This window comes from Sycon ciliatum, unplaced genomic scaffold (genome assembly GCF_964019385.1).
Source record: "Sycon ciliatum unplaced genomic scaffold, ocSycCili1.1 SCAFFOLD_2083, whole genome shotgun sequence".
NCBI classification, from domain to species: domain Eukaryota; kingdom Metazoa; phylum Porifera; class Calcarea; order Leucosolenida; family Sycettidae; genus Sycon; species Sycon ciliatum.
In genome coordinates, this window is record NW_027044638.1 from 2,930 (window position 1) to 15,325 (window position 12,396).

General features: G+C 54.4%; 1 protein-coding gene and 1 non-coding gene across 2 annotated transcripts; one reads left to right on the forward strand and one right to left on the reverse strand.

Moving 5' to 3' along the window:
* Window positions 1–318: 318 nt before the first annotated feature.
* Window positions 319–390, forward strand: Trnat-ugu (transfer RNA threonine (anticodon UGU)). The gene has a single exon. It is a non-coding gene; the product is annotated as a tRNA-Thr (tRNA).
* Window positions 391–11,530: 11,140 nt separating this feature from the next.
* On the reverse strand, window positions 11,531–11,965 carry LOC135830480 (single-stranded DNA-binding protein-like). Its single transcript, XM_065342729.1, has one exon. It carries the CDS (start codon window positions 11,963–11,965, stop codon window positions 11,531–11,533), a length of 435 nt encoding a protein of 144 aa, XP_065198801.1.
* Between the last annotated feature and the right edge of the window lie 431 nt (window positions 11,966–12,396).

Consider the following 12,396-nt stretch of genomic DNA (forward strand, 5'->3'; position numbering starts at 1 on the left):
ATGCCGATCGCTGAGAAGCGCAAGGTTTTCGTAGTGCCTGAACCGAGGATGAAAAAGATCGTGTACCCTGATGGTGGGGTGGTTCGGGTTCGGGCTTGACTTGGTGGGGCGAATGGTTTAATGTGTCTAGCTGATAGCCTCTTTCGGTTGGGCAAATCACGAGAGGCGCTTGCCCGGGTTCGTCGAAGTAAAACACGGCGACTCCCCTTGATATTCAAAGTCCGTTGGCTTCCCTGACGCATTAACTCTGGAAGCATCTTGCCCAGCGCCGTGGAGCCTCCCATGCTGGGGAATAAATGGAGGCCTAGATGCGTCGTTGGCTAAATAGCTCAATGGTAGAGCGGTGGCTTTGTAAGCTACGGGTTGGGGGTTCGAGTCCTCTTTTAGCCTTTTATTACACCGTGGTGATGAACTGCGGCCCCAACGCCTTTCGGAGGCGTTTTTTTACGCACTTGACACAAGATGTAGTATGTGCAACAATACGGGCGCAATAGATTGGTTCTCCGTTGCGTGAGGTAGCTCCCCCCGGTTGATAAAACAGCCGTGGGGCATTTAAAAACTTGGCAGTGCCTTGTATTCATCGTCGGTTTTACCGGCCTGAGATTCGATCGTAACGCCTGAGTGTGGTTTCTATCACTTTACTTAGGAGACTCGTTATGAGTTGGAATCGTAAATCCCTGTTGAAAATGGGAAAAGAGAATGGGTTTGCTGGCAAGACTGCTGGCGAGTTCGCAGATTGGGCCGAGGAAAATCTGATTGAGATCAGAGATTCTGGCGGCGAGAAGCTTTCAAAAGAAGCACTTATCAAAGCCTTCAACAAGACCGTGACCATCACTGCCGACGCTGGCGAGGATGTACAGGTTGTTGACGCATCCGAGAAGTCTGAGGACGAGATCCTTGAGGACGAGGATGTGAAAGAGATGGACGACGACGAGGAGCAGCAGAAGCAGTTCCGGGCGTGGCAGAAGTCCAAGCAGCGTGAAAATCAGAAGCGTGCGAAGGGTCTAGCAGTTCACACGAAAGCTGGTGGCGCAATGGGCAACAACACCGATATGAAAAAGTCAGCGTACGATCGGGCGGTTAAAAACTCCCAGAAGATCGCAGGCAAAACCCCTCTGTTCTACAACGCTGATCGTCGTGAGTACTTCGGCGCGAAGGCTCGTCTTTCGTGTCTCGGATCGGTTGATTATTCGCAAAAGGATGCGGATATTGCGATTGTCCAGAAGGGTTCGGCGGGTGTCAACTCAACCGGCGGCGCTCTCGTGTTCTACGAAGAAGTCCCTGAGCTGATCGAGAACCTTGAGAACAACGGCGCGGCACGCACGGCGATCGGTGTCACCAGTATGCGTGACGGCGAGCGTACCGTGTCGAAGATTGACGGCGATGTGACGATGTACGATGTTGGTGAAGGCGCCCCAGTTACTTCGAGTGATCCGTCTTTGGGTAATGTCAAGCTCGTTGCAACCAAGACAGCGGCATTGATCAAAGAGTCGTCCGAGCTTCTCAACGATTCAGCGTTCAATATCGGTGAGATCCTTGCTCGATCAATCAACCGTGCTGTCGGTACTTGGGAAGATGAGTCGATATTCCTCGGCCAACACAACCGGCAGGGGATCACCGATATCCTGACTGCTGGCGGCACGAATGTTCAGGACGCGGCGCTTACTTCGTCGTGGAATGAGTTTACGATTGACGATCTCCAGGACATGCTCGGCCTCTTGCCTGCATGGGCGTTTGAAGATCCGAACTTCGGTTTCGTCTGTTCGCTCTCGTTTGTCCAGTCGGTATTCCACCGATTCGGCTTGAGCGCTGGCGGTAACTTGGGCGGTAACATTCAGGCCGGATTCGGCTCTGATCTCCGCTACAACGGGTTCCCGATCTATGTTTCACAGGTCATGCCGAAGACATACGCGGGCAATGCTCTCGTCTGTTACGCGGGCGCATGGTCGCATTCATGTAAGTTCGGTATCGTTTCAGGTTCCGAAGAAATGGCAACCAGTGATCAACGATACTTCGATCAAGATCAGGTTGCATTCCGTTACACCCAGCGATGGGCACACTCATTGCACACTGTGAACACCGACGCGCACGCATCGGGTATCGTGGCACTGCAAGACTAAGGAGCTTGAAATGATCGAGATTCAAAACATGAAAATCGTGGGTGCCGTTTCCCCTGTCGCTCTGGCGAACGGGTCGGCAACCGGTATTGAAGTGGACGCGCGAACATGGCACAACGCCCGATTCGTGTTCCATCAGGGCGTATCGACGGGAAATATGAGCGTTGCAAAGATTCAGTCTGCAACGACATCCGGCGGTTCGTTTACAGATGTCACAGACGCGGCGCTTGCTGATGGTGTGATTGACACAACCAACGATACGCTTTACGCGATCGAGGTTGATCTGACTGACAACAGCGTTGGGGACTTCTTGAAAGTCGTTCTCACTGAGGATAATACTGGGTCAGCCGTCATCGGATGTACTTGTATTCTCTCGCGTGGTTCTAAGCCTCCAACGACTGCTGCTGGTCGTGGTATGACTGCTGAATCATTTGCCTAAACTCATCATCCTCGGCTGGAAACGACCGAGGGTGCTTTACTTAAACGAAGGGATTCCCGCGATGAAGTGGATAAAGCTTAAACGAGATACATCATTCGGAAAGCGTGGTTCTGTTACTCAAGTTTCCGAGCATATCGCAAAGACCCGCATTGCATCCGGCCATGCCGTAGCGTGCCCAGCTCCGAAAAAGAAGGCGGTTGTTGTGCCTGAGCCTGAGAAGGTAGTCGAGGTCGAAGAACCGAAAGAGCCTAAAACACGAACAAGACGGAAACGCACCAAGCCCGACAACAAAGCCCTAAGCGCTTCGGAGTAAGTCAATGGCGATCATTTCCACAACCGAATATAAAGCGTGGGCGGGGATCACCGATACCGGCTTCGATACACGGTTGGATATCATCATCCCCGCGACACAGGCGGTGCTTGAGAAGTATTGCGGGCGTGTGTTCGATGAGACAACTTACACCGATCGGGTGTATGACGGCAACGGCGAATCGAGCATCTGGCTTGAGCATACGCCGGTGTCTGATGTTTCATCGGTCAAGCTGCTGGGTAGTGATGGGACGACAACGACGCTCTCGGCCAGTTCGTACCGTTGGTTGACGACGGGCGAGATTTACCGGTTCGATGGCGCTGACAATCGCTGGGACTACCCATCGGGGTTTGTCAACGATCGAGATTCTGTATGGAGCGATGCCGCGCCGGGGAACATCCTCGTTTCGTTCACGGGTGGGTTCTCGACAATGCCTGCGGATCTCAAGCACCTGATGTACAAGCTGGTTGATGCGGTGATTGACGGTGCGGGCGATTCGTGGGAGAACGGGTCAACATCGGACGGTGTGGAGTCGAAAACCGTTTTGAATCCGATTGATCACGAAAAGCGCCTTGCTGACCTTGCGAGACCCTGGAAGCGGGTGCTTGCGTGAACTTCATCAAGCCCGACAAACCGGCCAAGCTCCGAGGTATGCGGGGGATGATGACGATCACGACTTATGCGGAATCGCAGGATGCGAACGGGGCGTATATTCGTGGTGCTGCAACGAATGTGCTGAATGTCCCAGCACGCCTAGATGTCGTTTCTCCGGGCGAGGCTGTTCGGATGGGACACGACTCGGATGAGACCGTGTATCGTCTTAGATGCAATGTGAGGTACCAAGACGGGTCAGATATACGCATCACGCACGATCAGGTGCTGACGATCACAAGCCCTGAGTTCCCAAGCGGTGCGGCGTTCCGTGTGATTGGCCGCGGTCAGCCGATGGGTCGATCTGGATTCCAGAATGCTGTTGTTCGGAGGGAAGCACAATGAGCGTGACTTGGGACGACAACACGGCTGAGTTCTACGGTGCGGTTGATAAGGCCGCCGAGTCTGGTTTGAAGGCTTCGACGCTGGCGCTTGAAACGAAGATGAAGCGTTCGATGATTGCGGGCGAGATGACACCCGGTACTGGCGGCTGGAAGAATCCCCGCCTAACTCCGTCGCTTCCCGGAAACCCACCGAATCAGCAGACGGGCGGCTTGTTTCGCTCGATCACCAGTGGAAAGATTCGCCGTTTGGTCTACGCTGCGGGCACGCGCGCGGGTCATGCGATGACGAAGGACGGGAAATACAACTATGGGCTTCTGTTGGAGCGTGGTACATCCGATATGGCTGCTCGTCCGTGGGCTTTGCCCGCTCTGAACAACAACAAGCCCCTGCTTCTACGCGAGTTCGAGCGTGGTTTTCAGCGTTCATTCAAGAAAGCGGGTAGTTCATGAGCTTCAACCCGTTTCAGTTTGAGCCTTCAATCCTTGCCCGCTTGCAAGCATCGCCGATCAGCGACGCGACACAGGGCGCTTGGGACACGGTTGCACCGCCGAGGATCAAGATTTCAGCCGGGGGCGACCCGTTTATCGTGTTCTTTCTGGTGAATGGTTCGTTTGAGGGGATGACATTCGAGAACAACATCGCCAGCGCTACCTATCAGGTGAGCGTGTTCGATCACAAAGCCAACGGGATAGTCCCTGCTACGGCGGTGGTCGGTCAGATATTCGGTGATTCCGAGGGTACGGACAATGAACCGACCTACGGGCTTGCTCGATGGAAGATACCAGCGGTGACAGACGCGGCGACAGCAATGATGGTACCGGAATCGTTCGGCACCCAGCACACAGACGACGAACTTCACTACTGGATGACATTCTCAGTAGAGATTCAGGAGGCATGATATGGCATTCGTAGTAGGATTAGAGGGTTTGTTGAGTGCGGCGGGTACGACCGATCTTTCGTACCTGATCAACACTTCAACCAAACCGTACTCGGCATCAATCACGGTGAATCGTGAGTCGTTCGATTCAACGGGTTTCGGCTCAACACCACCAATCGCGATGAACAACATCACAGGCGTGTCTGATTGGGGCGGTTCGTTCACGGCCAAGTTTCCGAAAGCATCGCCAGCGAGCGGACACGAAGGGCTTGTGACTTTCGGGAGCGGGTATGTGCTTGGGTGTCGCGCGTGGTCGATCACGGCGACGGCTGCGGAGCACGAGGATACAGGGTTCGCTTCAACGCCTCCAACTTGGCGCGACTACTCAAGCGGCCTGTATGGGTTCACGGGTACATTCGATGTACAGGTTGACGATACGACAGCGCTGGCCGGAATGACCGAGGGCAACGCGACATTCCGACTGAGCACCGACACGAACGACAACGAGCTTGCGGGCTACATCCGAATCACTGGCCGATCAACTCCGTTTGAGGTTGGCGGAAAACCGATCGTTCAATACTCGTTTGTTGTTGACGGCAACTTGACGACCGACGGCGACGGCTCATTCCTCGAGGTCGCGTCTGCTGGCACGCCTGACGCTTTGGTGCGCCCAGAAGTGACTGCGATCACTCTACGGGCTTCCGGCTCTCGCACCTACACAGGGAACGCATTTGCAACCGGCTGGACTGTGGGCGCTTCTCTGGGTTCACCTGTTGAGGCTACGGTCAACTTCCGGGGGACTGGCGCTCTGACGGATAACTAAGGGGGTCGGTGATGGCTGAGAACAGAATCGGTTCGGCAAGTATCGAGGTTGGGGCCGATATCGACCCGCTAAAGCAGGATGTTTCCGAGGCTCGCGCTGAGGTTGAGACTCTGGGGAATGACGGCGATAAGGCTGGGAAAAAACTCGGCGCGAGTATGGAGAGCGCTGGGGAGAAAATAGAAAACTCAACGGCTGGGCTTCGCAAGTTTGTGGGAGCTTTGGGGTCTACGGTCGGTGCTGTTACTGGTGTTGTGGGTGCTGTCACTGGTTTAGTCGGCGCCTTGTTGATACTTAAAAACAGGTCAGAAGAAAACGCGAGGATTCAGAGGAGCAGCGCCGAGCGTACGCTGATTTACATAGTGAGATCGAGAAGTTCACACGGCAATCTATCACTTCTGTTGACGATTTGAATGATCGGTTCGACCAGGTTGTAGAGCAGATTGATTCAATGGTTGATACTGTTGAAAAATCAAAGCTAAACGATCTGTTTGATCGCGCTAAGTTGTTCCGAGAAAACAACATTGAAAAAGCACAGAACGAGGATCTGAAAAAACTGTACTCTGAGCGGGGCAAAGCCGATTCGGAAGCTCGCCGTGTGCAGATAGATGCGGCTAAAAAGCTAAGTGATTTGCTTGAGCAGCAGGATATCAGCCTTCTCCCTGATGATGAGCAAGTAAAAGCGAACGCTGAGCGTCAAAAGCGGATCATTGAAGAATCGTTTCGAGGTCTCGGTGTTGTGTTGTCCGAAGAGGATCTGTCCAAAGCTCTTGCGAATGTCGATAGGATCGCTGACAGACAAATAGAAAACACTCGCAAGATCGAGGCTGAAAAACTTCAACTCGAAAAGAAACGGCTTGACGAGTCGGAGAGGCGACAGATTGAGGGCGCTATCAAAGCAGCGGACGCTTTCGGCGAGCGTGCCCAGCAAGCCCTATTCGGATCAACCGGCGCATTCACAACCCAGCTTGATACAATACTTACCGAGCTACGGAATATCAGCAGCAATCAAGGGAAACGATAATGGCTTGGAAGGAACAGTATTTTTACAACCGGGCGCGTCGTTTCCTCCAAAGGTCTAGGCGATACCCGCGTTTTCACGAACGACGGGTTCTCGGTGAATCGACGATTGGGCAATCGGCATCTGAGGGTGTGGCGTTCGGCGCCGAACACCCCCGATACTCGGCCTAGTCGTCAGCAACGCCTCGTATGTCCCGCAAGGCGGCGGTACGCTGATCACTGTCCAGTATGTCCCCCGCGAATACAAGACCCGATCCCGCCAGAAGATACACCGAGGACGAATACACCACGATTGATACCACCTTCGAGGATATTGATGTGGATATCCTGTGTTTCAGCAGGTCACCAAGTCGTTCGGCGAGGCGGGGTCTCTGGTTGAAAAAACGGTTTACGAAGTCGTCGAGACGACGGCAACCTTTCGGTATTCCCGAATAGTTCATCGCGTGCAGTTGAATGCAACGGTGATCGGTGGCGCTGGTGTAACTACCCAGCTCGCAATCACTCAAGCGCTGAACGCTCAAACAAACAAGATCCACACGATCAACGGCGTGCGTTACCTGTTCAAAGCGGACGATGTGCGACGGCTCTCGGTGGATAAGTACCGGTTCACTTACCGATGGATCAATGATCGGGCGTACCTGATACGTTGGTGTATGAAGCGTCACAGGTCGAAATCTAGGGTGGATCGGCGGGTACTTATTCCCCCATGAAGATCAAGGCGAGGACGATGAGCGATCATCATCAAGCCGTTTAATCGCCTAGATTGGGGGCCGGGGCCGAACCCAGAAGATCCTCCGGTGATCCAGTTCTCCCCATCTTACCCTGAGAACCCAACGGGTCACCTGTCACTGCCGGGGGTAAGCTGATGCGAGGATCGGTCGTCGTTGTTGGTGTGATTGTTGCTCGGAGCGTTGATGTACCGTCAGCGCCCGATGCTATCACCTACACGGTCGAGATTGACGAGTCGGGGATTCCTGAGCGATACGCCGGCGTGAAACCTAAAGACGACGACAGGATCAGCAGCGAGTACCCAGATTTCAACCTTGAGCTTGTCCGTTCAAGATCGGACAAGAAGTTCCGGTGTCTATTCGGACAGTGGGGACGAGTGAGCGGAGGATCAGCATCATGAAGGGTGAGTTTGCGGCGATTGAGGAGTGCGGATCATGATTGTTGACACGGACTACGAAGGAATCGTCGGCGCCATTGATGTGCAGAACTACCAAACGGCGTTTATCCAAGCGAAACCGGTGGACGGCAACCCTGATACAGCGGTGATCGAGGTTAAACGGGCGTTCGATGCGGGGTTTAGAACCCCTAGTTCGTCGTTCGCTATCGCTAAAACGGTGACGCTTGACGGTTCGGTGATCCTTGAGCTGGATGTTGTGGACACGGCGTTCCTGCATTTCGATGTAACGACGGTGCAAGCTGGGCGAAAAGTCGAGATCGAGGTTGTTCTAGCGGGTGATATGACGGGGTTTGTCCACAAAGAGCGGATCGACGCGAGCTATGCGGGTACGCGGGCGATGTTCGCAGCGCACGGCCAGTATGCCGCTTCCGTTCTCGCGTCCCCAGAGTCGGCGGTTGCAACGGGTATCGTCGATATGCGCGGGCGCTGACTGAGACGATGACTCCGGTTTCGTTTGTGCCTGCGGCGACCCTGACTCTGGATAACGACACGATCACTGATATACACCTTGATCCCGGCGCGTGGGTCATGGCGAATGTCAGCAAGGTTCAAAGCGGCTTGTGGTTGATTTGTGGGTGTATCAACGCAGCGAGGTTGCGAGCGATACACAAGACCCTAGCCGGTATTTCTGTATCTTGGCCGAGGAGGGATCGAACCTAAGCACGGGCACATCAAGCGGTTTTCAGTTTTCAATGGGTAACGGCGATGTGGGTGATAGCTTTGGGTGTGTCGTTCCATTCGACGCGGTGATTGTCTCGGCTTCGTTGTCGGTCAATGCGAACACATCGGGGACGGCTACGGTTGAGGTTTACAAAGGCGCTATTGGCGAATCATCCTCATCATCTACGGGCGTTGATGTTTCGCTATCATCTGGCGTGAAACACGCTTACTCTGATTATTCGGACTCGCCTGTTTCAGTAAGTGCGGGCGATTGGATCACATTTAGAACAACGGCGGTATCGGGTACAGTAAACGGCGGGCGCGTGTCTGCATGGTTAAGACCTATTTAGGGGAGGCTGAAAATGCCAAAGTATTTAGTACAGGGCGCGACAGCGTTTAATGCAGCCGCTTGGGGCGGTTCAGCAATGGCGGCGACGGATGATTTCATCATCGAACTCCCGTTCGGCACGATCGTGGGTGCTGACCTAGACCAATCGGCAATCGTCGGCGGGTTTGAGTCAATGACGATCAAGCCGGGCGCTTCGGGGACAATCGGGGGCGGTTCAAACGGTGCGTTCATCGCTGACTTCGATAACTCGGCAGATGCGTTTGTGAGCAATCGCGGCACGGTCACGATGTACATCACTGCGGGCGGGGACGGCGCAACGATCAACAACTACGACTGCGGCGGGAACTCGATCAACTTCTTGCAGGGCGGTACCTTCGTCAATGTCACGATGAACGGCGGAACGCTGACAGCCAACGGATCGACGATCATCACGAACCTGTACCTTATGGCGGGCGGGTCGGTGGTTGAGTACGAAGGAACGGACGCTACCCTGATCGAGATCACAGGCGGCACGCATACCATCAAGCGTATGCCCGACCTGCTGACGATCGGCGGCAACGCCCATGTAACGCTCGACCCCGACGACTCGGAAACATTTACCAGCAAAGTGATTACGATCACTGGCGGGAAAGTTGTTTGGCGAGCTGGCGCGGTTCCGACTGTCAACGCGGTTGGCGGGACGATCGACTTCTCGGACAACCGGCGAGCGTTCACCCCTGGCGCTACGGCGTTCACGGTTTCGGGTTCGAAGATCATCGAGAGTTCAGAAGTTGACACTTCGAACATCACCTATGTTGGTTCTTTGAAGCGTGATGTTGGCGGGCCTACCCCGATTCCCTAATGGCTAAACTGATCGCTAAAAACGGGAGACTTCAAGCGCTCAACGGGCGGCTCATCACCAATAAGGATGGTGCGCCGTGTTGTTGTGATGATGTCATTTCGGATTGCTACATCAAGATCCTACCCTGTTTTTGCAGCCTTGAGTCCGAGGCTCGGTATCTCGAAAACACCGACGAGCTGGCAACGCTTTGGCCTGAGTCGGATCGAGAGTCGGGCGGGGCGATTAGTATCGACGGCGTGTGCTACGGGTGGTATGGGAATCATCTGGGAGTCGTGCCCCAATCCCTGATCCTTGATATTTCAAGCGCTACAGCGTCGGGGAACTGTCATACTGCGCCATGCCTCGACCAAGAGCCTTGCCCTGAGTGCGACAACGGCGGGTACACTGCGCGTATTTTCGGCGATTGTGATTATCCGGGCGAGTCGCTTGAGTGTGTGGGGCGAACCTACACCTTGTTCCATGCGTCGGGCCGTGAAACAGGCACAAACTCGGCGGGTATTGTGACACTCGATCGGCGGGTGTCAATCTCTCGCAGCGTTCTCTGGGAGGCTGACGCGAGCGGTGTACCCCGTCTGATATCTTGGTCGTACAACGCTCGCTTTACCGAAGAAGTAAAAACGCAGAACGGTGCGTTTTCCCAGCGTACCGTTGGGACTGCTCGTTACTCGACGGGGGATAATCCCAGCGACTTTCTATCAAACCAAAACGGCGCAGGCTTGCCCGGCATTCTGGGCGGGTTGTGGGGTGCAAACGCAACATTTGAGAATGGCGATGTGACACGAACCTTTGCCAGCGGAAGTGAAATCTCGCTCGGTGGTACATTCGGTGTGAGCGGATCGTTGCAGGGGATCGAATCCTGCAACGACTCATACTCGGACGCGAACAGCTCTGCAACGCTCGATAAGAGCTTTGGACTGAGCGGCGGCCATTCAAACGCAACAACAACACTGATTTCTGGGGGCGAAACGACTCGCGAGATGACGGGCAACTCATCCGTTGTCAATCTGTTTACGAATCTCGGAGAAAACGGCGAGCTTCCATCCTTCGAGCTTTGCACCGATACCCGCATTGCCCGCGCGTGTGACCCTGAAACAGTCCCGCAAGTGATTACATACGATCGAGAGCTTGCCCCTGAATGGGCCTTGTCTGCTCGGAACACCGAGAACGATGAGCTTTACGCTTTAACGCTTGAGATCAGCGAGGATGAACCGGTCGAAGGGCTGGCGTATTCCACCGAGGAATGTGAGGGGGTCGTGTCGCTCGTTGCGATTGAGTGCGGGGGCGAAAGGCGAATCGCGTTCGATCCCGATTCGGTGTCCGCTGAAAGCGTCACGCTGATGCACGAAGATGTGCGGTACTCACCGACGGACGAGGTTTCAGCCGATGATCCGGTATCGGTCACAGGCTCCCCAGACCCATGCCCCGGCGAGTGGTTTATTGCCGTTCGTTGCGGGTCTTTGCCGAACCATGCAGATTTCCCGAATCAACCAACATTCAAGTATCGAGTCGAGCCGGGGATGGTTGCGGGTGAGGGGTCAGTCGTTGCTCACTGGTCAGAAAGCGGAGATCCTGACACGCCGGGCGTGTGTCGCTACACATTCTTCCTGAGACCGACGACAACACCCACCACGCCGGGCAACGACTTCTTTGAGCGTCAGATCCCCGGAAACTGCTCAACGGCTCTAGGCGGGCGTTCAGGCGATTGTGTGGATGGTACTCGTCCTGTACGATTCCCAACGGTCGAGCGGCAAGCTGGCGGGCTTGGAACCATGCTCAAAGGCACGATCAACACGGCGGCGCGTATCGCAACGCTGGGGCGAGTGAAGCAAGTGAAGCAATGCGGCGGGTGCAAAAAACGAGAAGAGGCGCTGAACCGGTTGGGACAACGCCTCTCTCGCGGGAAATAAGGATCAGATTAGAACGGTATAGAGTCGTGGTCGATGCCTCCGGCGTTTGCCCCCTGTGGTTGGCGTGATTGCCCCCCTGAATACCCGCGGTTCTCTCCGTCGCCTGAGCCGCCTCTAGGCATAAGCTGGAAGTTTTCAACAACAACGCCGAGCTTGGTTCGTTTCGCGCCGGTGCTCTTATCCTGCCATTCGTCCATTTTCAGGCGGCCTTCGATAAACAGCGCGTCCCCCTTCTGCGTGTACTGACTGAGTGTTTCAGCGCCTCGACCGAATACCGTGCAGTCGATGAACGAAACCTCCTCGCGCTGCTCGCCTGATTGAGTCTTGAACTTACGGTTAACTGCAAGTCCAAAGTTGCCAACTGCGGTGTTTCCTGATGTGTGTCTGATCTCGATGTCACGGGTAAGGTTTCCCATGAGCATGACTTTGTTGAATGATGCCATTTGATTTCCTTTGTGGTTTGAACCTGTAAGAGCGCCTTACAAGTTGAGTTGTCAGGGATTACTTGACGAGTGGGCGTATCTGAGTGCGTCTGGGAGTGAGTTCTCTATATGAACCATTCCTGTTTCGCCTTGCCACCAGTAGGTGTCACCATCGCCCCATGTGTTCTGTGAAGGGCCACAGCATTCAGTCTCCTTCTTCAACCACTCCTCCGCGATGCCGCGAGCGATGTGTAGCACATGGTCGGGATTGATAGGCATAGATGTATCTTCTAGGTCATGAACATTGTCATACTTCCACTCAACATCTCCACAGGATATAGTTTTTCGGATGTAAGTAGGCCATATCCCGATCTCCGTTATGATTTCGTACAGCTCGTTGAGTTCTTGTGTGTCAGTCATTGGGTGTCTCCTCAATCCCCATCACCTTCGCA